General features: G+C 49.4%; 1 protein-coding gene and 1 pseudogene across 3 annotated transcripts in view; one reads left to right on the forward strand and one right to left on the reverse strand.

The window, feature by feature from the left end:
- Positions 1-136: 136 nt before the first annotated feature.
- LOC110303409 (proteasome activator complex subunit 1 pseudogene) lies at positions 137-901 on the reverse strand (annotated as a pseudogene).
- Positions 902-8,719: 7,818 nt separating this feature from the next.
- Positions 8,720-27,624, forward strand: part of Ramp1 (receptor activity modifying protein 1) — a 43,747-nt gene continuing 24,842 nt past the window's right edge. The window contains exons 1-2 of one of the 3 annotated variants that reach the window (XM_021166279.3): positions 8,720-8,898; positions 25,801-25,939. In XM_021166279.3, coding sequence (XP_021021938.1) covers positions 8,847-8,898; positions 25,801-25,939 — 191 coding nt within the window. In that variant the 5' untranslated portion in view covers positions 8,720-8,846. The remainder of the gene's footprint in view (positions 8,899-25,800; positions 25,940-27,624) is intronic. The other 2 variants (XM_021166285.3, XM_021166275.3) reach the window with 2 other exon arrangements.

Raw genomic sequence — 27,624 nt, forward strand, 5'->3', positions numbered from 1 at the left:
CAACTATGGTATGTATTGTGTTTGGGAAGCAGAGTGAGGGAGAAACCCCAGCAAGAAGAAGACTGGGTCCAGTCTAGAGTTCCTGGTGAAGAGCAGGAAGGTTTCTGCTCAACCCATCACAGAACGAGAGGGGGGCTCAATAGATCATTCCCTTGGTTTCTCCGCGGGGCTTCTTGAGCTTCTCAGAGTTCTTCAGGATGATGTCATATAACACAGCATAAGCATTTTGGATCTCCGTGACCATCAAATGGATCTCCTGGTACTCTGCCTCGTCCAGCTCGTGCACCAGCTGCTGGTAGTCACCCACGTGGGGCTACTTAAGTGGCTGCTTTGGCCACTGCATCACCCCTCTCGGAGAAGTACTTAGAGATCTGCGTGTGGAAGCCTTCCAGCTTGGTATGAAGGCTGGTCATCAACTCAAACACCTTTTCCTGGACAGCCTCGCCAAAGTTATTCCCATCCTCTATCCGAGGTATCTGTAGCAGCAACCAGATAGTGACCAGATTGAGTTGCTCAATGACATCCTTGATCTCGGGTTTTAGGTGTTTCAGGAGGGTCACGATCTTCTCATTGCAGTTCACTGGGCCCCAGGGAGGGCCTTTGTCATCTTCGTCCCCTTTCTTCTTTTCATCCTTCTCTTCCTTCTCATGATGCTGCTTCTGCTCCTCCTCCTCCTCTTTCTCCTTGACTGGATCAGGTGCTGGGATGTCCAACGGAGCCTTCACATTGCTCAAGTTGGCTTCCTGGAGAGCTGGTTTCTTTAAGAACGCATCCAGCTCTGAGATCTTCTTGGGAAAATAGCTCCCAAGCAGGTTCTCTGTCTTGCTACACAGGTCTTCATGGAACACATCCACCTTGGCTTGGGCTTTGGGATAGACCCTCAGTGTGGCCATGGCCAGAGCAGGGGTGTACAAGTCCTTTCTGATATCTAAATGTAAAGATCTGGCAACTTGTGTGTTCCAGAGGCCTCTGCAGAGCACCCAGAGTCTCTTCACAGGTTAAATTAGAAACTCAAGGGCTGGAGAGAGAGTACTTGCTGCTATTGCAGAGGACCTGGGTTCGGTTCCTAGCACCTACATGGGGTTCACATCATCCCTAACTCCAGTTCCATGGGATCAGCTAGCCCTTCTGACCTCTGCAGGCACTATGCATACATGTGGTGCACAAACATACATGTAAGCAAAACACATGAAGTAAAATGAATACATCTAGTAAATCTTTACAGTCATTAAATTTAAAAGTATCCAAATGATTCTTTATGGATTCTTTTGGAATCTCGAGTGAAAAATCAAGTTTTGGGCTGTAGAGATGGCTCCGTAGTTAAGAGCGCTGACTGCTCTTTCAGAGGTCCTGAGTTCAATTCCCAGCAGCCACGTGGTGGTTCACAACCATCTGTAATGGGATCTGATGCCCTCTTCTGGTGTGTCTGCAGACAGCTACAGTGTATTCATCATGTATATAAAATAAATAAATACAATCTTTTAAGGAAAAAAATCAATTTTTACTTAAGTTCTAAAGTCTCTAATACATAATTATTCTTGTTGGATTTTTAAAGACTGGCCAAGAAGAAAAATTGAGCAGATGTTTCCAAGTCACATCAAAGGTGAAATTTCACATAACTTTAGTGTATTTCAGGGTTGTTCAAATTGGCTCTCCTTTGATATCATAGTTTCAGAATAACAAAGAACACCTAGTAAGTTCAGCTAACAGAGTTCCCTAACTGTTGTCAAAAGGGATTAAATCGCCATATTGACTGTGTCTGGTACTGGCCTTGATTCTGGTCACAGGAGATCGTGAGCGGATAGGACATAGTTATATTAGAAAGCCCTTCCCAGCCAGGATTCTGGGAAGTACTGCATTTTCACGGTTGACCATTGCTGCTCATTATCACATGGAAGCCTGGTTCAGAGGAAAATGTTGGAGCTTGGGGGTAGGGCCGCTCAGTGGTAGGGTGCTTGCCTAGCCTGAGTACAACAACCTTGGTTCCTAGCCCCTGCACTGTTTATGCTTCAAGGGGTGATAGAAGTCCACTTTGTAGGCAGGAGAATGGACTTGTAAGGTGTCCTAGCACCATTACCAGAATGGTGTGTCCTTTGTGTGAATGCAAGGAAGCCTGTTGATAAGATGGAGAGGTTGGCTTGGGTGGCTCAGTCCTTTTATGAGTTGTTAAAATAGCAGATGAAACAGGAGAGAGGCTGTAAGGGCTAGCATTGCACATGCTACCTTTGCAGCTAGAAAGGCCAGGAGTTTGGAACTGCAGTCACCTCCAGCGGCTGGAGGGGCCTGAGAACATACTCTTTTGGAGCACCAGAAGGAAGCCCTGTCAGCTCTTTGGTTTTTAGCCAAGTGACCTGCACCAGGCTTCTCAGGTCCACAAGTATAACACACTTGAATTGCTTAGGCCACCAGTTTATGGTCCATCCTTAGACTATAGAAAGCAGTAAGCACCTTCCCCTGGTGCTATGATGAAACTCTGAAGAACCAGATGAGTGAGGGATGAAGGGCCCTTTCCAGTTTACAATTGCAGTCCCTAAGCAGAACACAGCAAAAGCCATCAAAGTGGCAGCTAACCCCTCCTTCTCATCCCAGCCTACAACCACAGTGACACTCCCCACCCCAGCTGTCAAAATGGTGGCCCCTATCAAAAATGGTGGGATCCTGTCAAAATGGCAGCACCACATCTCCTCAGCCTGCAGCCCTCCCAGGAGCTGCCCACAGTGGCACATCACCTTTCCCACATCAGCAGGAACTGCCCCTCAAGAGCTGTCCATGGAGGTGATAGCTTTCCTGCCTCAGCCTACAGCCTTGGTCAGAGAGCAATGCAGGAGCTGTTCACAGTGGCAGCCTCTCCTCTCCAGCCTCCCTGAGCATCCCCACAGAGATGATACCTTGGCAAAAGGCAGCTGCAGCCAGAAAGGACTTCCCACCCTAACCCATGGGCCTGATACAGGGGAATGAGAGTGAAAAAAAAAAAAAAAAAAAAAGGCCACGAATCCCTGAACAGGAAAACCCACCAATCTCTGAGCTCCCCACGCTCAGGACTTGAAATCTCACCAGTCCTCAATCCAGAAAAGCTCTGCCCCCTCAGAAATCCTATGTAAGCCCTGCCCCTTATCTAATTCCCTCTGTCTGCTCCTGGAAGCAGAGGACAGCCATCCCTGGATTCACCCCTCCACACCCTAGACCCTCCAATCTCATTTAATGAGATTTCCTGCCTGGTATGACTCTAGTCAGAAGAAGACAAGAAGCAATGAAGAGAAGAAGAGAAGCAACCGGGCTGAGGCGTCTGAGCTCCTCAGCTCAGCTGGGGATCCCCTCCCCTGGAGGCTGCAATGCCTCTGCTAAGGAGGTTTCCTCTCAGCTATGTGGTTCTTCAACTCCTGTGTCTCAGGATGCCCTTCCCTTGGGACACTGTCCCACCTCAGAGCTGTGTAGTTTCTGAACTTGAGAGTCCCAAGATGCCCTTCCATCCAAGCAGAAACATACCATCATGGTGGGAAGTGGAGGCAGCAGGAGCTTGAAGCAGCAGGCCATATGACCTCTGCAGTCAGAGAGCTGTGAACACTCCACTGCTTACTTTCTCCATTTTACACACTCCAGGATGTTAGCCCAGGGACACACACACACTCACAAGTTGTATCTGGAACTGGAGTTACAGCTGGTTATGGCCTGCCGACCGGGTGCCAGGAATCAATCCAAATCCTCTTATCTGGCTATGCACTGGTGACTATACTCAGAAGCCTGTCCCCTCAGCCCAGCACATCTGGGATGTGTGCCCCATCTCTACAGATGTTATCCTTCCCACCCAGCTGTGAGGACTGCAGTCAGAGCGGTTGAATTCTTCTGTAGCGGAGGGCCTTCTTTAACGCTTTACAAGAATCTAAAATCTCTGCTCACCAGGTCCAGTACCTGTTGCTGCATTTTGCTGGCTCTGTAACTTGTCTGTCATGGAGAATGGCTGACTGGTGCACTCATGGCACTAACTGCTGTTGGATGTCTGAGACTCTCTTAAGCCACAGCGGGGAGCTGAGTGTCTGCTGGGCCATGTGTCCTCTACTTGTTCCATAGTTGGAACCGGCGTTGGCGTCATGTATGCTTTGCATGTCTGTCCCTTCTGTAAACGTGGCTCATAGCTACCATTTATCTGTCCAGTCCTCATCTGCACACAAGACCATTGCAGCCTTCAAACCATTGTCTTGGGAGAAACATGCAAATAGGTATTTGAAAACTCTTTCATTGTTAGCCTTTCAAAGCATAAAAGAGCTTCTAAACTGACATGGATTAGTGTCCCCTGTTCCCTAGTTTAATTGTGCATTAATATATTTATCATATTGTCAAGCATTTGTTTGGTTTGTTTGAGGGTTTGTTTTCCTTTGTAGGAAACAAGGTCTCACTAGCCTGGAACTTACTATGTAAAACAGGCTGGCCTTGACTTCAGAAAGATCCACCTGCTTCTGCCTCTTGAGCTCTGGGATTAAAGGCACATGCTGCCACATAGGCATTTGTTTGTTTGTTTGTTTGTTTGTTCTGGCTTATGTTTTGGTTTTGGTTTGGGTTTTTCAAGACAAGTTTTCTCTGTGTAGCTTTGGCTGTCCTGGAACTCGCTCTGTAGACCATCTGACTTTGGACTCACAGAGATACGCCTGCCTCTGCCTCCCAAGCACTGGCATGAGAAGTATGCCCCTATAGTGTGATTTATCCTGTGTGCCTGGCCCTTTCAAGAATCCCCAGTTGCTCGTAAACTGGCCATTTAAGAATTCTTAGCTGTTTGAACTACTTGACCCTCATGACCTTCAGTGTTGGTGGCTTCTTGAATTTCTGGAAAGGAGAAAGAATATAAAAAAGCAGGCTGAGGCTGAGAAAGAGCCTTGGGCTAGCTGAGTGAGAAGAAGACAGTTGAGCCGGAGATTGTTTGGAGACAGTTGAGCCAGGAGGAGCTGAGCTGAGCGGATAGGCTGCAACAGTTGTTTGGGTTTGGAGCTGCGAGTATTGGGAAAACTGGGAGAAGGAACTGTTTAAGCAGACTGCTGGGGAACTGAGGGAGGAACAAAGGATTGGGGGAAACATTTGAAGGGGCTGGGCTAGAAACTGGAAGGAGGGCTGGCAGGGAGTTAAGAGAACTGGTTACTGTTGGTAGGAAATGAAACATTAAGGGCGTGGTGGCGCACGCCTTTAATCCCAGTACTCGGGAGGCAGAGGCAGGCGGATTTCTGAGTTCGAGGCCAGCCTGGTCTACAAAGTGAGTTCCAGGACAGCCAGGACTATACAGAGAAACCCTGTCTCGAAAAACCAAAAAAAATAAAAAATAAAAATAAAAAAAATAAATAAATAAAAAGCACACATTTTACGTGTGCCACCACCGCCTGGCCCACATATGCAATTGTAATAGTGTGTGTGTGTGTGTGTGTGTGTGTGTGTGTGTGTGTGTAGGGTCCCTTCCATCCCATGTGTGAAACTTCACTTCGTCGTTTGTGATAGGTCTAGGTAGAGCTGACTTTTCCCTTATTCAGCTCCATGGTTTGAGGGTGCTGTTTTTGTCTTCATTTCTAGATCATTGAGATGTTAACTCTTTAGTTCTATTTCCATATCTCCCATACACCAGCCTCTTGTCTCCTGTCTTCCAGTCTGTCCCTGTTTTCTGCCAAGCATTTAGCTGGTTTAGGGTGGGCTGGACCACAAAGAGCCAGAGCTTGCAATTCCCTCCTTTCAATGGGTTACTTTACACAGTTATCCCAGTGATGCTGAACACATCATCTTCTGTCAAATGGACAGTTCACTTCTTGCGAGCTTTTTGCATGTTTTCCCCTTGGGTGTATTTGAGGGAGTAAAGTTCCAAGATGCTCGAAAGCCTTGAGTATTTGCATTTTAACAGCAGCTCCCTTGAGAGACTTGACAACCTAATGCTTAAAGCTGACTGTTCCCAAGGTGCCTTCTGTTAGTCCTTACCTGACAGCTGTGCTTTAGAACAACTGGCCCAGTGACAGTAGCCAGAGTCTAGCCTCCTATTGTCCAGCAGAGAATGGCAAACTAAAAACAGTTGGTGTTCTTGCCAGCTGCACGTGAAGATGCCCCCGTTTGCCTGTGCCCCTTTCCTCTGGCAACTTACTGGTGAGGCTACCGCTGTGGCTGGTGTTAGTAGTATAATACCCAAAATGAACTCAAGACCACCCAGTCCCTTCCCCCTTCGAAAAGGACTCTCCAAACTGCACTAGCAGGCCAGATAAGTACAGAGCCAGATAAGGAAGCTGGCTGACTAAACAAGTGTAAAAACATAGTTTTAGCGGTCAAAATGACTAAGCCTGCAGCTACCAAAACAATATTAGCTGTTCTCAGAGAAATAACCATAACAAGATTAGCAATTCTCTTGCCCCCTGCCCCACACTGAATTCTGACAAAGACCACAAACCACCCTGACCTTGTTGCGAGAATTCCCTTGATGTTAATAGCTGTGACGTTAATGGACTACTACTTTGCTGACCAAATCATAGTAACCCACCATGGGGGCAGGCAAAGTGAGTCACTAGGACAAAGGGTTAGTCACTATACAAACCAACCAATGCCTGAAAGGGTTACTTGCTACACCAGTGAGAACCCTGTTGCTCAAATCTGCCCCTTACAAAGGTATAAAAAGTGTGTTCTTTCTTTGTTCTGGGTCTCTCCTCTGGCCTGCGTGCCGAGAGGGGAGTCCCCAACATGTTGGATCAATAAAAATCCTCATGCATTTTGCAATGATGGTGGCGGTCTCTGTGGTAAGGGTCTTTTGACGAACTCCAACTGCAGTTCTCCTGATCAGTCTTTTTCTATCTAGGGGTTATTGATATTCTTGGGTTTGTAGCCCTGTGGGTGTCTTTCACACTCTTCCTCCGGGACTACAGTTGCATAAGTTAGGCCCCTCCAAAGTGGGGTCATGGTTCTAGGATGCTTTGTCCTTTTGTTTTTATAGCCCTGTGTGGCTGTGGTGGTTACGTGTTGCCGTATGCTGTGTGGTCTTGCTTCTTACTGTCCCTCTCCTTCAGGCTGCACTGGGACAGCCGCGGGTTTTTTTCCTCTGATGCCTAAGGCTAGTCCTGCTCACTCTCAGCTGCTCTGAGCAGTTTGTTTCCCTCTACGGTAGCAGAAGCTGTGCTGTTCCAGACTGTGTGCACATGCTCTAGTGCTGCTGCTGCTGCGCACTTCAGGTAGTGTCCTTACATACAGTGTGAAGCCTGCCCTCTGCCTCTCTCAGATGTGTTCCCGGGGCATTCTCTCTGTTTCTTAGATTGGTTCTCTGGAGTATGGCTTCCCTCATCCTGCTGAAGTCTGGAAACTTAGTAGGCAGCCCCAGGCTGCCTTGATTTCTTGTTCTCAGGGCTCCCTGAACTGTCTACTGTAGCAATTGCTGAGATCTGGTTACTTTTCTGTGTATACATGGGAACTGTATCCACTGAAGGTGTTGTACTGACCTGTAGACCTGCTGACTTCTACCTTAATGCCTCTCTCCCTCTGACAGTCTTTTAACACAGTGTCAGCACATGCCCATGTGAGAGGGGATCCAATGTTGCTGATGACCAGTTAGAAAGGAGTAAATCTCACAGACTGAAGATGCCAACCTGCAGTCCTAGGGCAGCCACACTAAGGCCGGGTGGCAACTAGTTGCATCCTTTCTGTGTGAATTGGGAGAAACTCAGGGCAATTACTGGGGAGCCTCACAGCCTAGATTCTGAGCTGCAGACATGAAAAGAAGGACTGAACGAGGCAGGGCTCAGCTGCTTTCCAGCCATGACTTGCCCTTACTCCCATATCTGTCCATGAAAGGAGGCTGGCCTCCTGGTAGGGCTTCATACGGTTCAAAACAAAGGGCTAGCCAAGCCAAAAGAATGTGTTCCCTTTCCCATGTCCCCTTGACTTTAGCACATTTGGGGTCCCCAAGACATAGGTTTATGAATCCCAAATGTTGGCTTGGCCTGTGTTCAGGATGAATACCAGGTTGCTGTTAAGGGTTCTGATCGCTTGGCCAGAAGGTGGCAGCAGCCTCTAGCCTTGTTCCCCTTGCTGTGAGGAACGCTGCTCACCCAGCAGTATTGTAAACCTGCCCAGCCTGAGTGAAGTCTCTGCCTGTGTATGGGGGGCCAGTGTGCAGAGTTAGTCTGAGCTGCTGCATCCCTGACTCTCCAGGTCAGGCCTAGCCTGTACTTGGGGTATCTGCCCCAGGGTTCTCAGCTTGCTGGTGTTACACGGCCTTTCTTGCTCATATTAACACACCCAAGTCTCCCTTACCACTACTGGTCCATCCTGTGTACAGTCATGACCAGTAGCCAACCCCAACAGAAGTCTCACCTTTTTACCTAGCAATTCCTTTTGTCCCTAAATTCGGAATTCATGGACTCTGCTAACCTACCCTGGCTTGTCACCACCTGCTGACAAGCGCACCTTTGTCCCTCCAAGGAGCCTTGTTCCCACTGACCATCTTTCCTGAGGCTCCACTTCTTGTCCTACAGACGTTGGTTGTCAGGGCTGGTTTTGGCCCCACCACTCCAGCACCCCACGGGGAAAAGGAGATGGGACCACGGGCTGTTTGCAGAGCCTACAGGATAGCTGCGGAACCCAGCTGGCAGAGCAAGGTGCTGAGTTTGGGGACCTGGAGACCCTCCAAGCCCATCCGGCCCTGCAGACATTCCAGGAGGCTCCCCTCTAAGTCCCAGCCGCGCTCCAGCCTCAGGTGCCGCCCGCCAGCTTCCGCCCTCGACAGCCGCGGGCGTGGGAGCCGCAGTGGGCCGGGCGCGGTCTCTCCTTAGCTCCCGCCCCCGGCGCGTCTCCTGCGGGCGCAGAGCTCGGCAAGGCGCTGGGACGGTGGGGCTCTGCTTGCCATGGCCCCGGGCTTGAGGGGCCTCCCGCGGTGCGGCCTCTGGCTGCTGCTGGGTGAGTAGCCCGGGCTGCAGCATTGGTGGTGACCTGGGGCCGGGAGGGCAGCACCTGAACGCACCTTACTCAGGGCATGGGGTCTGGGCAAGACAGTAGAGTGGTGTTGGGGGGAGGGGGGCTGCACCACCTTACGCTGCCACGAGACGAGGTGGCTTGGGCACATCATCACAGCGGGCCATCCGAAGGCATCAGCAACTTTTGATCATACAATGGGCAGCTTGCTTTCCGGGAGGGATAGGGTCGCGGGGATCCCCTGTCGGCACTTCAATTCTCCAAACTGATGCAAGCTCCCTGAGCCAGAAGCAGCTTACAGATGTGCAGTCTTCAACCAGAGCCACAGTTTAGGGATCTAAGGACAACTGGAAGCCTGACTCTCACCTACAGCACTTGCTTGTTGAGACTATTATTTCCACGGGGGGTGGGAGGCTAGGGGTGACGGGTGGTTGTTGTTGGCGTGTGTGGCTAATAAATATTAGAGGTGGCAGACTTGCTTGGGTTTTTGTTTTAGATTGATCAGAAACTGTAGCCCAGGGATGACCAACAAGAAACTGCCCATCTCAGTTCCCTTGTCTGTAACGTTCTCAGGGCCCGGGACTGTCACACCTCTTGGACATAATTCAGATACACAGCTACATTTTAACGAAAGCAAACAAAGAGTCGGTCCAAGTGTCCCTGGAAGGGCCTGTGGCTTGATGATTCTTGTGGTCTTTTCCCATACCCATGATATTGGTCAGAGGCACCTGCTGCACAGGCTCTGGTGGTGGCAAAGGCTGCCCACTAGTGCTGTTTATAGCCAAGGAAGCAGCTTGGGGCAGTGTGGCCTGTCCCCGGTGACTGGGCAGGAACAGCACAGGACACCTACCGTTTGCGAGGCAGAGCTCTCCTGTTTTTAATCCTTGCCAGGGAGTGCCAGATCTACACTTAAAAAAATCTGTTTCTGGGTAATAGAATCTAAAGGTGGATCCTGCCCCTTATATGTGTTGGCTAAACTTGCGTGAAAATCAAAAACTTATAATAATGTTGCTGTCTTTGGCTATGTTCAGATCCTTTCGACTTGATGTGAAATTTTAGCTTCAGTTTCCTAAGAGAACATGAGCAACACAGGGAGCTGGTTGGGCCCCTCCCCGCCCCCTTTTATTTAAGAATAAGCAAATAAATTAAGGTTCGTTACCCGTGCACCAGAGGCTGCACCCTGGAAGGCTTGTGTAAATAGAACACTTATGTTTGACCACATGTAAGGACCGCCTGTGTTTACCAAGGAAAGGGCTCTGCTCTCAGTCCAATGACCTGTGCTCTTGACGTAGCCCCGAGCGGTCTGGCTGATGTTATGTCTTGGGAGAACAAACACAACTCTATGAGGTTATCGGTGAATTAATGACTTGGGAGCCCAGCTGTGATGAGCGGAATCACTGAGCTCATAGTGTTCTTCACGAGCCCTGCTACTGGCCAGATCTCCTTGGAGATAGACTTTGATATCTTGCATGGCTATGTGGAAGGGTTCTGTTTTTCTTTAAAGTATAGTAATCTGCAGGACGAGAGATCTTGATCCGGGATGTTTCTATAAACCAGCTGGTTCTTCTCTTAGTCAACCTGCTGGCTTCATTAATAGTTACGGAAATCCCAGCAGATACGTCTTTTTCTCTTCCCTGTGACTTTCCTCTGTGTGCGGTTGTGTTTACAAAGCATCTCCTGAGAGACCACGTGCACTTTAAAACATTTTCATGCATAACCATCAAAAGGCTCTGAGCAGTCAGGAAAGGCGAGCTGTGGGTATGAGGCAGGCCAGCTCCGACAGCTTTGGTGACTGCTTTGCAAGCTGCTGTTTTTGCAAACTTCACTTGGGCACAGCAGTGGATCAGCTCTTGGATCGTCTGTGTTGGAGAACGCATGCTCTCCTTGTCTGTCATGCTGGGGATCTAGAAGGGGGTTGGGGAATTGAGACTCCGGACTATTTGTTGAACTATATATAAACTACAAGTGAAACGGACATCCCAGGAAGTCGGTGTGTTGCTGTTTTTATCTGGACGCGGTTCTTGTTGTGGAGTCCAGATCCAGGGACTCCAGCTTGCTAATTGAATCACTGTGTTTACTTGCCATCAGTGTGAGCTTGGAGACAGAGAGTGATTCTTTGGTGTTTGTCCAGCTTCCCTGCACGCATGCTGGGTCTGTGTTCAGACTGTCAGTCCGGCCCAGGGCTGCAGAGCAGTTTTTCTATCCATGCTGGGTTGCAGTAACATTTTAGATGCAATCCTCACTTGGGGCAAATGACTCCTTGGAAAAGTCTCCTGTGATTTCCTCACACATACCCCTGAACTAACCAGTTTGATAGTTTCTGTTCAAATCCAAACTGGCATCTGGGAGAGTGTGTGACAGGGACGCCACATGTGGTATGAATCCCAGTGAAAGTGCTGAGCAAGGGAGTGGCTCCCCAAAGGCTCACCCTGCCGTACCCCTCCCTAGGGCCTGCAGCCCCTCCTTTCTGAGATTCCATGTGTCCTGCTAGGCTGTACCCTCCCTAGAGCTCTGGCTGAAGCCTGGTCCCTGGGATGCTTGCAGGCTGCACGGTTAGTTTTCTGCTGGAGCCCCGGAAAAGGTGGGTCAGTTTTTAGGGTGATCTGAGTGCCAGTTGCCAGTGGGCAGCCTGCAGGCCACAGGCTTCCTGTCCTGTGAGAGAAACAGATGCGCTTCTCATAACTCTTGAGCCCCAATTGGAATCCACCCCAGGAACCCATCAAGTTTGAGCCAAGTGTCTAACCTTCTATGCCTCCCATATCTCAGAGGTCAAATGGTGTCAACACAAAAGACAGCTAGAAGCCTGGTAAATACCTCTCCTTAGCTGTGCCCTACAGCACAGGACATGCCCCACTCCTGTGAAGAGTGACATGTCCCCAAATGCCAATGGTACAAGGTGGAGAATGTCCCCATTTTAACCAGGCAGTTGCCCCTCTGCGGTCGCCTCTGTCTCCGCTACAACCAGCCACGTAGTCAAAAAGGGTTCTTAACCTGGGCATGGTGGCTCCCATGTATAATCTCAACAGTCAGGAGACTGAGATAGACGGATTATAAAACAGCTTGGACTACATAGTACTTAAGGAGACCTTGTCTCAAAAAAAAAATCAAAAATCAAAATGTTACCAACAACAATAATGGCAGAATTGGAGGGAGAAGCTCAGTGGGTTGAGGACTGACTGAGCTTGAACTTCCAGAACCCACAAGAGATCCAGCTCCGAGGCCTGTCCCACCAGCGCTCCCAAGGGCGGATTCTAAGAGAGACGAGGGAGTCAGGGAGCTGTCAGACACACGCGTCGGGTGGATGCAGCCGAAAAAAAAGCCAAGAGTCCCTGCCTCAGTGCAGGAAGTTCGTAAAATGCCACTGCCTGCGGTTGTCCTCTGCTCGTACACACGTGTGCTCTCACAAGTGCATATGCACACCTGCCGCTGCAACTAAAGTGCAGACAGAAGACATGTAGCCTAACAACTATTCCATGGCATTTATATTGTGTTATGCATTCTAAGCCACTTGGAGATGATTAAGACAGTAGATGACTGGATTTGTGGTTTGTATGTAAAACACCACTCTGTTTTAGGTACTTGCCGTGGACAAGCTGAGGCAGCTCCGTATCTCATACCTGGGACTCAAACAAACAAACAAACAAACAAAAATGTATTCATGTAATGGAACTGGGTTTTTAAAGAAACTAAAATTCTCACTACAGGGTTATACAAAGAACCTGGTCCTGGGAGCCAAATTGACTGAAGTGGAGTCAGAGCCTGTTGAGCTGAAGTTAAACTTTAGGAAGGCCAGATTCCATGGCACTTAGAGGACCATGGGAGCTTGAAGGAAATGGATGCTGACTGAGCCGTGCCTTATAAAAACCCCAGGCTTGGGGCAGTGCATAGTTTTAATCCCAGCACTTGGGAGATAGAAGCAGGCAGGTCTCTGTGAGTTCAAGGCCAGCTTGGTCTACAGAGTGAGTTTCAGGACAGCCAGAGCTACACATAAACCCCTATCTAGAGAGAGAGAGAGAGAGAGAGAGAAGAGGGGAGGGGAGGGGAGGGGAGGGGAGGGGAGGGGAGGGGAGGGGAGGGGAGGGGAGGGGAGGGGAGGGGAGGGGAGGGGAGGAGAGGAGAGGAGAGGAGAGGAGAGGAGAGGAGAGGAGAGGAGAGGAGAGGAGAGGAGAGGAGAGGAGAGAGCGCCCTGGGCTACATCCAAGCTTGGGCTGGTGGCCTACAGGGGCTAGAGCTGGCCAGATTTGGGTGGGGAAGGACTCTAGGGAGCCCCAAGGTAAAAGGTGTAGGACAGGAACCTTGGGTAAAGTGGACTTTTCAGACAATTTCAGTATAAGCATATGTTATACAATATTTAGGGATATCCTCATACTTCTAAGATTCTCTTAAATTTTAATTGAGTGGGGCATTCCTGTCATTTGCATGCTGAATGATAATTTATCCATGCAGCCTAGGGTCAGGTGCCTTTGGACAGTAGGGTGATTGCTGGAAGACAGTGATCTATGTCAATCAAGGGTTCACAAGAAAGAGGCATGGCAGGAAGATACTTAGGGCAGGAGCCTTGTCCGGGTCAGCGCCAAAGCCTCAGGCAGAGGGGACAGCTGCAAAGAGGCTGGAGACAGACCCTGGCTTTTGTGAAATCCTGGGGAAGGAGAGGCCAAGTCCACTGAGCCATGTGAAGGCCCCGGAGATCTGAGTGTCCACAGGTTCTACTTCTGCCCCAGCAGCCATGCAAGGATAGACTGAGGCAATCCCAGTTCCACTGGGCGCCTTGACAAGTCAGGAGGGATCAAAACAGGTAACTGGATCACACGTGGAAAGGGATGACGCCTGGTGGTGCTCCATGCTGCTCGGTGGTGCTCCCACCCTGATTTCCTTTACCCATGATTCTCTAGTTATGCCCTCAGTTGTCAGACCTTTCAGGGGGGTGGGAGTGGGGGGTAGCAGTGCAGTGGGAATCCACTGAACTTAAACATCAGCAAAGTCTGGGGTTGAGACCCGCTGCTCAAGAAACCATGCTTCCATTGAATCTTCAGCCAAGTCTCATTGAATGGCTCCTCTCTGAAGGTTATCCCTTTGGAGTCCCGTGGTTTTTGTCTGCTGCTACAAATGGAATGCACTCCCTCAACTGGTTCCTAACTGTCTGAACTAAAGCTAAAAAGCACTTTTTTAGAAAATGTATTCATTTGCTTGCATGTGTATGGGTGTAGGCAAGTATGTCATGGCTCACAGGTGGAGGTAGAGGGCAACTTGCAGGAAGGCGTTGGTGCTCTCTTGCTGCCACATAGGTACTGACAATGAGCTCCTGTCCACAGGCTTGCTGATAAGCACCTTTGCATACCAAGCCATGTCCTAAGGCCCAACAGACACTCTGTGTGTCCTTGGGGCAGGGGTGGGTATCTCTCTTCTCTTTGTGTTTCTTGTTCGGTATTTGAGCTTCTTTCTTAAGCTTTCCCAACAGGTCACTATGACAGTCCGTCCAGGAAGGGCCTCTTGGCTTTATGGTTTTTCTTTTGTTCTCACACTGGAGTGGGGGGGCTGGCCTCAGCAGCCTTCCTCTTCTGTAAACTGTGGTAGTGAGTCTGCTAACCACCTGCCTTACTCTTGTAGTACGGGACTTTCATCTCATTGTCTTATAGAGATGAGCACAGGACGGAAGGATGGAGGATGCTCGGTCTCTCCACCGATGAAATGTTTTGTCACATTAAGGAAGAAATATTAACACACACAGAGCAGCTTGCCCTGCTGGCCTGCCGAGAGTAATAATAGAGACAGCCACCAGGTGCTTTCTCCCTTCCTGGATGAAGCGCCCAAGAGGCGCCTGTTTGTTCTGCCCAAAGTGCCCAAAGGGGTCTTTCTCACTCATTATTCCTAAGTTAGGTCACTCCTCCACTTTCCCCTGTGGCTTTCTCTAGGACAGAGGTTCCTTTCCACACTAACCACCACATCAGCATCACCTCTGTCCCCGAGTACCAAGGCAGGATGACAGTTCCTGCAGGACCTGAGAGTCCTCACTCCTCCCTCGAGTCAGAACTGTAGCTGACTACCTTGGAGGGGTTTCCTTGCCTGTCTTGCTAGTTGGAATCTTGTATCATCTTTGTAGTCACATCTGTTGATTTCCTAGGACTGTGTCCATTCCCTTCCATCATATTTTTCAGGGAGTTCCTGACATACCATAGTTTGTCTTAAGATTCCCCACCCCAGTGGCTCTTTGGGGGGGGGGTTATTCCCCCAACATACACTGAGTAGAAACCATACTTCAGATTTCTAATGTGGACCCTTTGCTGAATTAGCAATTAGTGGTCCAGTCTCTCAGGCAGCAAGCACAGTCTCCAATCAGCCCTCAATCTCAGAGGAGCAGTCAACACTGTATAGAGCACTATGACCAAAGACACCATGGAAAGGAAAGGATGTGTTTCATCTTACACCCTGTAGTCCAGTCCATCATCCATGGAAGTCAAGGCAAGAATCTGGAGGCAGGAACTGGTTCAGGGGACAGGGAGGAGTGCTGCTTTACGGACTTGCTCTCCAGGGCTTGCATGAACTATTTTCTTATGACTCTTAGGATCAACAACTCGGGGATAGCCTTGCCCACAATAAGCTAGCACTTCCACATCGATTAGGAAATCAGGAAAATGCCCCACAGGCTTGTCTGTAGGTGACTCTGGTAAAGCATTTTCTCACTTGAGGTTCCCTCTTCTCCAGTGGCTCTGACTTGTGTCAAGTTGACATCAAACTAGCCAACACTGCCAACAGTTCACCCCTGGGACAAAATACTTGACAAAATCAACTGAACAGAGTAGGGGGTTATTCTGGCTCAGGTTCCTAGAGGTTCTAGTCTGTGGTCACTTGGTTGTCTTATCTCTGGACTGTGGTAGGCAGAGGATGGCTGCAGGAAAACGTGATTACACATAGCTTCCCAGCTCACGACAGAAAGGAGGCCAAAGGGGGTGTAGAGGAAAGGAGCCAGGGACAGAATCTAGCCTCTCAGAATCTACTCCCTTCAACGTTACAATTACCTCCCAAGAGTCTATTAAAATACAACCCCAAGAGCCAAAAGCCCCGCCTTGGAACTGTAGTGCTGGGCCTTCAGCATCCATCATCAGGATATTCTGTGTCCAAACTCCAGCACAGAGATTAAGGGAGCGCCTTTGTTCTCTAGTCTGAGGCATTTCAGGATAGCATGTCCTCTGTCTGTAAAGCTCTAAGTCCATTGCATGGCTAGGAGTTCCGTGTAGGCTATGGTACATCTCTAACTCCTTCCATATTTGTGGGGATCTTCTTGGTCCAGTCTTGTGAGCTGGTGTTTTTATGTTTCAGGACCAGGACAGAGGGACATCGCCTGATGTTCTTTGTGCCTTTCCCTCTGAAGAGTCAGTGCTGGAGAGCAGCTGGTCAGTTTTCTTTGACTGCCGTATCCACTTGTGCGAGTGAGCGTGCTCAGTCCTCAGCTTGGCAGAATTCTGCAAGGTTTCGTCTGTCTTGTGCCTGCTGTTGATATCTTTAGACTTTTCTGTTTGCGGTTTTAGTTCCTCTTTGGCACAGAGAGTAAATAGATTTTAAAGTCCCATTGGTGAAGGATCCCAGACAGTCACTACTGCTTTTTATTACACCATGGTTGGGACAACAGATCTGCCATGACTCCCCACATAGAATGACCTTCAGATGACTCCTGAGCCTGGCACATTGACTTTTGTGACTGGCCATGAGCCACTCAGTCCACAACACAGTTTTCTGTTGATTCTAGCCATTTGACGAAAACCCTCAACCACCATCTTTAAAAAGCCGTTTTTCCAAATGCTTTCTATGTCAAAGAGGAAATAGGAAACCACAAACAGAAAAATTCTGAAGATACTGACAGCAGGCACAAGACAGACAAAAACTTAACACAATTCAGCCAAGCAGGGGACTGAGGGAGCAGGCTCTCTCACACAAGTGGATAAGGTGTTCCTTGTGTTAGGTTAAGAGCCTAAGTCCTCTGTGTCCTTGTTCATGTCACCTAAGTCCTCTGTGACCTTGTTCATGTCACCTAAGTCCTCTGTGTCCTTGTTCATGTCACCTAAGTCCTCTGTGTCCTTGTTCATGTCACCTAAGTCCCCTGTGTCCTTGTTCATGTCACCTGTGTAGATCTGTGCACTTGATAGACCTCACACTTGGGAGATATCCACTCTTTCTCTCCATAGCCTTGTGTGCAGGAGACAGATAAGCCCTGCCAGTCACTGCTGCAGATTACTTAGAGTACTGCCTCCTCTTCCCACACGTTGCTTTTGACATTTTATTCTTAATTGTGCTTGTCTTAGTCACAGCTCTTTAGAGGAGCAGAACAGGAGGAGTGAATACATACTGTGAAAGGGGACTTGCTAGATTGATGTGCTCCACGTGGGTTGAGTAGTGCAGCAACAGCTGACTACATACTGAAGAAACCAAGAACCTGATAGCTACTTAGTTCACAAGGCTGGGTGCCTCAACGGTCCCAGTCTGGTAGTGAAGGCCTAGGCAATCCCCAGAGAGCCCCTGGTCTTCAGTCCACAGTAGAAAGTCAAAGAAACTGGAGGCTGATGTCCATGAGAGATGGCGATCAGGGAGGAGGCAGCAGCAGCAGCAGCAGCAGCAGCAGCGTAGATGCACACACCAGCAAGAAGGGAAGGCAGGTGAGCAAGAAGTGGCTTTCCTGAGGATCTCTTTGTATCTGGGCCACAGCTGGAAGGCATTGCTCACTCTGAGGGGAGACTTTTCTTTCCCCAGTTTATCCCTTTCAGAAAAAAAAAAAATCCCCACACAGACCTGCCTGGAAGCATGTCTCTTAGTCGATTTCACATCCAGTCAGGTTACTAACCTAAAGGACATCTGGAGTTCACTTTCAAGTGTACAGTTAAGTGTGCAAAGAACATTCATGGAGTGGAGTCTTCAGCCTAGCTACATCCAGAATGCCTTGGGCTCTGTTCTCATTAAACACTGACGCCCTCCTCCTTCATCTCCCAACCCCTGGCAGCCACCACCCCATGCACTATCTAGATGTTAGCTTCAGTGGTGCCTTATGGAATCGGAACCTGTGGAGTTTACTTTCCGCATGTGTTTTCAAGATTAATCGAATTTACAGTGTGAGTCAAGTTTTCCTTCTTGTGAAGGTCAAAGAGGCCTCCACTGTATGGACATATCACTTCCAGATTATTTCTCCATCCAGGGAGATGTGGAGCAGTTTCTTGGTTCCCTCTGGTCATGTGGTGTGCAAACACCTCTTTGGGTCCCCGCCTCTTTCAGTTCCCTATGATATTCACTTAGAAGGGTTGCTGCATGCTGCATCACCGCATGGTGATTCTATCTTGGATTCTTTTAGGAGCCACCGTGCTGTTTTCCACCACAGCCTCGCCACCTCACACTTGTGTCTATGGCGCACAGAACCTCCTCCTCACCAGCAAGCGTTATTTTCTGGGTTGGCTGCTATGAACAGCATCGCATCCATTACTCTGTGGGTGGAACCGCACTTTGTCAGGGACCATGTTATGATCTATCACTTTTAAGTCTTAGATTGCTGGAACTAAGCACTGCTCATCATTGGGGTGTTCTGGAGTCCCTTGATTGTGGTTCTCCTTTGAATCTCTTTGAAAGGTTTTTCACGTTTGTAATTAAAATAGAATTATATCACATTGCCCCTTTCCTTTCCTCCCTCCAGTCCCTCTCAGGTCTCCTCCCTCTAACCCCTTTCAGGTCTATCTTAAATCCATAGGGTTTTTTTCTTTATTATTGTTACATGTGTGTGTGTGTGTGTGTGTGTGGTTTATGTACAAGTGTGCACAATTATGTAAGTACAACCTACTGAGTTTGATATTGCTGTTTATGTATGTATATGGTTTTTGGAAGGACCACTTTGTATTAGAGAACCAGGAAGGGGCTCATCCCTGGGAGAAGGCTAACTCTCCTTCTCCTGGCAGCATTGAGACCCAGGTAGCATCTGACATTTCCAAGAACTGGGAGGACACATTGCATTTGCTTGCCTGGGTCTAGTGACCTTGGGCTGGCTACTCCCTATCATCTAGGCTCCTCACCAGAATGAAGGTAGCACAGGGTCACATCCCTTGGGACAGTTGTGAGGATGCTGCCCCCATGCAGAGCCTGGTGGGACCTGGGGCACTGTCAGCGGTCTCTGGGAATTGTTTGCTTTTCTGGTTTTAAGACATGTTTGGGAGCTGGACACGGTGGCACACACTGTTAATCTCAGCACTCAGAAGGCAGGGGCAGGTGGATCTCAGTGAGTTCAAGGCCAGCCTGGTCTACAGAGTGAGTTCCAGGACAGCCAGGACTACACAGAGAAACCCTGTCTCAGAAAAACAAACAAACAAATAAACAAACAGAAGAACTGCACTTGGGGTTTTGTTTTCTGTTTCCCATTGTTTGCTACTTGTAGAAGACATCCTGTCCATTTGTCCATCCTGTCCATCTGTCCTCCTTTTCTTCCTTTCACGTTTCAAATTTTGGCACTTTTTGTTTTGTTTTGGTTTGGTCGATTTTGTTTTTTGTATGTATTCCTTTCTCTTTTTAAATTTTCTTTCTTTTTTGACACAGGGATAGGATTTTGATTGTTGGTGTACAGGGAGGCTACTGAGTTGTGTGTTGCTTTTGTTTCCTGGTGCCTTGCTGAACGGATGGGTAAGATCTAGGAGTTTTCTTGGGGAGTCCTCTGAGTCTTTAAGTACGGGTCTATGTCAGCTGCAAATAGGGATGCTCAGACTTCTCCTTTCCTGTTTGTATCTTTGTTTCTTTCTCTTATCGCCCTCTCTATGAGTGTAAGTGCTATAGTGAACAGGAGCAACAGGAAGGGCCCCTCAAGGGGCAATTGTGTTGTGTGCAGTGTCTGGTCGCTGGGAAGCATGCCAAGCATCCTCTGCTCTCCACACACACAGCCACTGCATACGTGAATACATCTCTGTGTGTGTGTGTGTGTGTGTGTGTGCCTGCTTTGGACACATGCATCTTCGTGTGTCATGTGTATATACACACAGGCAGATACAGGAAAAAGAAGAGTGAGCATAATGCTCACTTGCCTTATTCTGCTATTGGAGGAAATGCTTTCGCTTTCCCTGTCTATAGTTTTCTGTATACAGCCTTTGTCATTTGTCACATTACAATCTACTCCTTATGTTCTTAGTTCCCTCATGAAGCGACCCTGAGCTTTCTCAAAGGCCTTTTCCACATCTACAGAGGTGATCAGGTGATTTCTGTCCTACAGTGTGTTTCTTTTCTCTTTCCTTTTTTAAATATTTATTTATTTATTTTATATGAGTACACTATAGCTGTCTTCAGAAATGCCAGAAGAAGGCATTGAATCCCATTACAGATGGTTGCGAGCCACCATGTGGTTGCTGGGAATTGAACTTGCTGAGCCATCATCTCTCTGGCACCCCTAAAGAGTGTTTCTATGTTGTGTTACAGTCCTTGGTTTCATATGCTGAAGCAACTGTGTAGCCCCTGGTTACCTTGGTCATGACTCACCTTGGTCTTGGTGTGTGCTTGAATTCTATATATAGGTATTTGATTGACCATTTTCATGTCTATGCTCACCAGGGAAAGTGGACTAATAGTCTTTTTTTTTTTTTTTTTTTGAGCAGGCCTCACTATGTAGCCTTTGTTGGCCTGGAGCTCACAGAAATCCACCTTCCTCTGCCTCCTCTAGTCTAGTCAGACTAGAGGTTGAACATATCAGCTGGTCTACAGGGCAGGTATATAAAAGTGTGTTCTTCAGTTCGAATGATTGTGTAGTTTCTGCGATTGGTTTTGTTACTTATTTCTAGTTTTATTTCACTGTGGTCCCATAAGACACTAGAAAATTCCCGACTCTTTTACATTTGTCTCTTTTACATTTGTTAAGGCATGCTTTGTGGCCTAGAAGGTGGTCTAATCTTGAGACAGACCCTTGGCTGCCAAGATGTACATTTTACCTCCTCTACTAGGTAAAAGGTTCCAGACAGAGCTTTAAAAAACAAAAACAAACAAACAAACAAAAATAACTGGGGTGCCACCATTAGTGTCAAACAATGAAAACCCTTTGTTCTCCTAGGACTGTGTAGGATGAGCTGTAGGGATTTCAGAGTCACCCACACAGACAGAATATGCCCTGAAGACCTGGTGTGGGGGGAGAGATGGTGCAGAGGATTGTTCTCGGCTTGCCCTCATGTTCTCAGGATGTCCTTGCTCTCTTCACCTCAAGTTCCTTTGTGGGAGCCATCTGTCACTGATGTAGTGGCGTGCAAATGCTGCTCCCAGGTGCCTGGTTACTTCTGGGCATTGCTGTGATGTGTCAGGGACCATCATCTGCTAGGTCTGCCCTAGAGTCTCAGAGCTTCTGAGAACAGAGGTTCCCCTAGGAACCCCCTGTGGGTTACTGCTACCTGAGAAGTCCTGAGCCCACATCTCCAGAGCGTCTGTGGTAAGCACGCTCAGGATGGTGGCCAGCACTAGCACTCTGATGTCATCCAGGCATGATGGCTTCTCTCTGTGTGTAATGCTATGTGTGCTCAGTTGAGGCATTTTCCAGTAGTAGAGAGAAGGAGCAGAGGAGCGATGCTGAATTCTGAAGTTATGCACAGCCGAGGGGCACGCCTGTCCTGACAGGCAGCTGAGACAGCAGCATTGTCTCCGTCTAGGTTTCAGAAGGCAGCAGTCCCCAGTGGTTACATTTGCCTGCAAACAGTGTCGGCCTTTTGATCCCAAAGCTTAAAGTTTGAGGCGGTTTTACTGTTTGTTGTTGCTTCTTCTTTATGAGAGATTAGGACGCTCTTTCAATTACAAAATGAAACTACTCTCCGCCTGCGGAGCTGCCCATGGCCCCAATCCAGAGGGGGCTCTACACTCTCCAAGGCAGGAAGGGATGAGTGTACGAGTCTAGCAGAAGAAAAATGGGGCTGAGCATAGCAGGTCTCCCCCTTGGGAGGTGGAGGGGTGATCTGAGAAGAATGGGAGGTACAAGGACCAGGTCAGGTAGGGTCAGCTCTCCAGCTAGACCAGGGAGGCCCAAAGACTATCCAGGAGATCTTTGTCTTGGCAGAATGCTGGGTGGAGTGGGGCTGGGGGGGGGAGCATTCCCCTGGAAGTGTGGAGGGGACACGATTGGTCCTTCTGGCCCCCAGCCTCCTAGTGCCCTTTTCGTTGGGGACCATCTCTCCACAGAGGCAGCACAGTCTCTCCTGTGTACTGGCTCTGCAGGACAGGAGTGTATCTCCTGATCCCCCTCCCTGGCCCCTTCACAGGGGACTTGGAGACACCAGATCTCTTTAGCTGATCCTTGGTGCCAACATCAGCACACACCGGGTTCTAATGCATGGCACCCAGAACCTTCCCTGAGGCACCCCCTTCTCTGCTCTAAAACTGACTCTTCCAGAACAGAAAGGAAGGCCAAGTCACTCTTGATCCTCTCCATTGCCTGGCCAGTACCTTGCACCAGCGTTGACCCCAGGTACCCTGGCTTCCTTTCCTAGCTGTGTTTCCTGGCAGTGGTGTGTAGGTATCTCAGACATTTGGTGAAAATGTATGTGCCACTCTGCTGCGTGCCAGGGACAACTGCCCCTGTGAGTCAGAAAGCAGTGGGAGGTGAAAGCAGGGCAAATGTGGTTAAAAAAAAAAAAGCCTTTGCCCCCTCACCCTGAGCACCCCGGATGTGGCTGTGTCTATGTCTGTGGAGGGTGTGCTGTCTTCCTGCAGCTATGGGCAGCTGGAGGAGGACAGCTTGGGGCACGGAGTTCATGAAAGGGGGAGTCATTTGAGGTACAAGGCAGGTCTGGGTGCCAGGAGCCATAAAGTATAGGGGATAAATGGAGAGAGGACCCTTGACACTCACACGAGGTCTCATCCCAGCTTCTGGAGCTTGCTGTACAGTTGAGGCTTCCTGTCTACCACAGGAAGGGTTCCACGGGGGATCCTGGTGGGACAGGGGTGGTGTTACCCTTTCCCCAGTCTCCACTGTGGCTGACATGATCCTCAAGTGTGCACTGCTGGCTCCGAGGTCCCCAGGTGTGCTCACTGTACTCTTGTGGCCTGAGCATCCATATACTGGCTGCTTCATGAGTTCAAGTGCAATTCAAGTACTTGCTGGGGAGCAGGGGTGGTGCCTTGCTGTCCTCTGTGTTTCCTAGGGCTCTAGGTTGGGCCCAGAAAACTTCCAGCAGCCCCTCCATGGCCCCTCAAGAGCAGAGGTCTCTCACTGAAGACTGTGGAGTGCCTCCCAAGAGCGATTTCCATCTGTCAGCCTTTCCCTTAGACAGGTCTCCACTCACAACGGCTACTCCTTAGCTTTTCCTAAAGTCCCCAGGTCTCAGCGTTGTTCTCAGGACTCTGGTGTGTACCAGCACCTAGCTCCCTTCCTCACCAGCCCCAACTCAGAGTTGTGGCCATCTCTGTGCCAAGCCTACCATCCTGACACAACCTCCTTCAACCTCTTCCTGAGTGGCTAGCCTCCCAGGGTATCCTACCCTATCCAGTCTCGACCTATTGATTAGTGATGCCTGTGGGGAGTCTCAGACTGGCTGGCACTAGCCTGGTGGCATGTCTGCCTGCAGTGAGAGCAAGCTCAGGTTTGCAGAGCTCTGCCACCAGGCCTCACGTGGCTCCACATGCTGCTGGGAACAGGGCTCCGGTGTGCTATTTGGCTTTTTATTTTTAATTAAACATAGGGCTTCAGTTTCACTGCTTTGGCCTCACTGTCAAGATGCATGCTCCAGGGTCTGTTATTACCATACAAGAATGGTCCCACATCCAACTCCCTGCCAGGGAATTCACTTTGGTGAAGTTTTGCTCTGTGCCATACTGCCCTGGCTTCAGAAACACTGATTCTAGCCATGCTGGGTACCCTGTCCAGACTCAGGCAGTCCTATGCCAGCCCTTTTCCCTAGACCATGGTGGGCCAAGCACATGAATGTGGAGATCACTTTCTAGGGGATGCTCCAGTTTCTGCTGCATAGCTGGGCTTCAGCCCTCATGGATATCTCCTGTCCCCTGGGGTCCATCTGTCCTGGTCAGGCAGCTGATGGCTCTGTTCTTATGATCAGGACCCTTTCTCCTCCTATTCTCCACCCAACTTGAAACCTCTGGCTCTCTGTGAGCTACTCAGTGCCTCTGCTGTGTCCATGGCCTTAGTATCCGGGTCTGGGCTGGCAGATGCCAGATCTGTATCCTTCTAATGGTCCACCCAGTAATGTCTCCTTCCTGGCAGTACTGTGGGTGGCACTGGGTGGTACCTTTGTTCCCCACCCTCTCTATGCTCCTCAGCTCTTCCTTACCTGCCCCACCATGACAACTTCAAAGGACAGGCCTTGCCCTTTGACTTCACTCCAAGCTTCTCTGGGGTCTTATCTCAAGCCAGCACCAGAGCTACATCTTGGGCTATGAGAGCCAGGACCAAATTCAGCTCTGGTCTGCACCACCTCTGGCACTGACACTTGAACTCTTTTCTCATGTGAGGCCTCGGTTTTCTCATCAGTAAATAGATAGTTATGATAGGACCACCCTTCAGTAGAACATGATGGAGCCAACAGTTCTGAAGAGCCCAGCTCTGGCTCCCCTGTGCTGTCTGGAGCCTATGGGCCCTGCATCTCCAACCTCTCCAGACCATGTTCCTGAGCCAGGGACCTGGGCTCAGTCCTTGGGTCACTCTGCCCATTGCTGCAGTGGGCTCCCTGGTCCCCAGAGCAGTGAGGAACAACTTGATATTCTCATGAGACAGGATGCTAAACAAGACTAGGCTTTCCCCTATCCCTCTTCTAAGGACCAGCAAGGATCCCACAGTGCCCCATGCAGATCCCTGTACTGAGCCTCTTCTAGGAATAAGGACTAGGCTGGTGAATAGAGCTGGACCCCATCAGGAGAAGATGCCCAGTGAGGTCTAGGAGAGGGATGGATGGGGGCTAAGCAGCCAGACTCTGAGCAAAGGATGTGTAGGATGACTGTACCCTTAGCTTCCCCTCACAGAGGTGAGGATGGACTTTCCACCCAAAGAGATCAGGCAGACATGAGGACAGGAACCAGAGAAAGAAGCCCTCTCTACCAGCTCACATCAACCACAGCTAGCATTCCGCTCCGGGGAAATAGGTCACCTTCGAGTTTGTGCAATGTGGAGCTTCGGGGATTATTTTTGATCTCGTATTTTCATCAGAGGAAAGACACAGTTCATATTGCAATTCGCCAGCTTGGTTTAGGGTTGCTAAACACCCAGGCACAGGTAATATGCCCAGGGCTGGGTAATGTGGTACACCTCTAGGTGCTAAATTAACAAGGTGGGCCAGGACGGTCTCCTGCAATCCACCCTGGAGCTGCAGTAGTTCCTCCTGTCATGTTTAGATCACTACCTGACTCAGGTCAGCCCTTGTTTGGAAGTCGGCAGGCCTAGGCTCAATCCCAGCCAGTTGTGCCTGAGGCCTGCTGCCTTTTCAAAGCACAGTGGTTAGCTAGTTTTGGTTATCAACCTGACACAGCATAGAATTACCTGAGAAGGGGATCTCTTCTACACTGGGTTGGCCTGTGGGCATGCCTGTGGGAGGTTGTCTTAACTCCACTGTGGGCAGCACCATTCCCTAGGCAGAGGGTCCACAACTGTGTCAGAATGGAGAAACTGAGTAGAGCACAAGCAAATGAACACATATGCATTCACCTTTCCCTGCTCTTGTCTGTGGATGCCGTGTGACCACCTGTGTTAAGTTCCTTCCTCCCTGAGTTGCTTTTTTCACAACAAAATGAAACTCAGACAGGTGTTATCTCCTGATCACACAGACACACATTTCTGGGGCCCTGAGATGGGCTGGAATGGAGGCGGGGAGCAATGGGAGAGGCTACCAGAGGCAATGAGAGAGAGCCAGTAGGTAACAGCCCCTGTATGGGTTTTTTTGTTTGTTTGTTTTTTTACAGCTTACCATCTCTTCATGGTCACTGCCTGCCAGGACCCTGACTATGGGACTCTCATCCAGGAGCTGTGCCTCAGCCGCTTCAAGGAGAACATGGAGACTATCGGGAAGAAACTATGGTGTGACTGGGGAAAGACCATAGGGTGAGTCCTGTCAGGAGAGAAGGAAGCTGGGAGACATGCCCCCTCCTTTATATTGGGGCATCAGGCCACTGGGTCTGGGGAAAAGCCAGAGTCTAAAGGGACAGGATGGAGGGGAGAGGGAGTCTCAGTCATTGGCAGATGTTTATGAGCGTGTAGGTGGGAGGAGCTGTGTCTTCCATGGCTGTCCAGGTAGCCATGGGTGCCAGGGGAGCAGGAGATGAAGGGTTCAGATTAGATATCCATATAGCAACCAAGTGTAGGCACCTGGGATGGTTGAGCCCCATTCAGTGTCTGAACCCTGAGTGACTGTCTTGTGACAGAAGCCAGGCCTTCAGGGATCTCCCTGCTGGCTCCTTCCATCCTGCTGTCAAGCCAGAGCTCCTTCCCAACTCTCTGCCCAGCCCACCCTGCTCAGGCCTCAGAACTGCTGGGGCAGGCTGTCACTGAAAGGGTGGCCCACAGCTCCACCGAGGGTGGCACCCACTGGACCTTTCTCCCATGAGACCTAGTCTTTCAACCCAGAGGCCCTCCCTTCTTCCTAAGGCAGTGTTTTCTCACTGTCTCTCAGGCTCTAGGGACCCACAACAGGCTTGGGGGTTCTCCCTGGTAGAGCCCTTCCACCAGCAGGAGCAAGGCTCAAAGCTTAGCCTGTCCAAGACAAATGTTCTAGGCTTCGTTTCTACTTCATTGTGAGGGGTTGGGAGCATCATGGAGTTACAGAGAGTGGGTGGGTAAATGCATATGTGTGTGTGTATGTGTGTGTGAGTGTGAATACATGAATGTTTGTATGCCTGTATATATATGTGTGTGTGTTCATGTATGTGTGCATATGTGTGAATGTGTGTGCAAGTGTATGTATGAGTGTGTGTGTGTGTGTGTGTGTGTGTGCTGTCAGCTTCATCTGGGGTTAGAGTGTTACAGAAGCTCTCAGACAAAAATTGTTCAAGAGAAGAACATTAGAGATGAAGAGAGTCTTTGACTCTTAGCCATGGAACAGATAAAAAGGATCAGCTCCTTCAGCCCAGGGAGTCAGGAAAGGAATGTCAACAAAGAGAGAGACTGATATGATAAGGGGTGGGGATGCTCATGTCGTTTCTGGGAACCAGCAAGCTGTTCTAGAAACTCAGATAACCCTGATGCTGATGCTGCCGCCGCCTCCTCCTCCTCCTCTCCCTCCTCCTCCTCCTCTTTCTTCTTTACCTCGACTTTCCTAGCTTCTAGTCAGGGTAGCCTCAAAAGGGCAGTCAACAGCCAGGCAAATCTCGGTTAAGTTCACGCTGTACCATGGCCTGGACAAAATGCTTTTCAAATGATCTGCATACCATCCATGTGTAGAGCTAAGAGGAAATTGACCCAGCGTTGGAGACAGCAAAGGAGACAGATGCAATATGAAGGCAGAGAAGCCAAGCCTCCTTTCCAGACCCAGACCCTTGACATCTACAGGTCATGGGAAGTCAGTGTTGTCATCAGAAGCCCCTCGTGTTCCTGGGAAGTCACCTAGGCAGCAGTTACCACCAACACAGCAGAGCAGCCATTTTCAGCTGAGCTCAGGGGAACTGTGTGGTCTCCAAACTGTACATCTAGCCAGCTACAAGCCAGGGAAGTTCAGAGGTCTATCTAGACTTTTCTCTGGTAGCACAAGGAAGAGATTCACAGTGAATGGGCTGTGACCCAGCTCTTATGAG

Source organism: Mus caroli, unplaced genomic scaffold (genome assembly GCF_978045245.1).
Source record: "Mus caroli unplaced genomic scaffold, Mus_caroli_1 scaffold_1, whole genome shotgun sequence".
Lineage (NCBI taxonomy): Eukaryota > Metazoa > Chordata > Mammalia > Rodentia > Muridae > Mus > Mus caroli.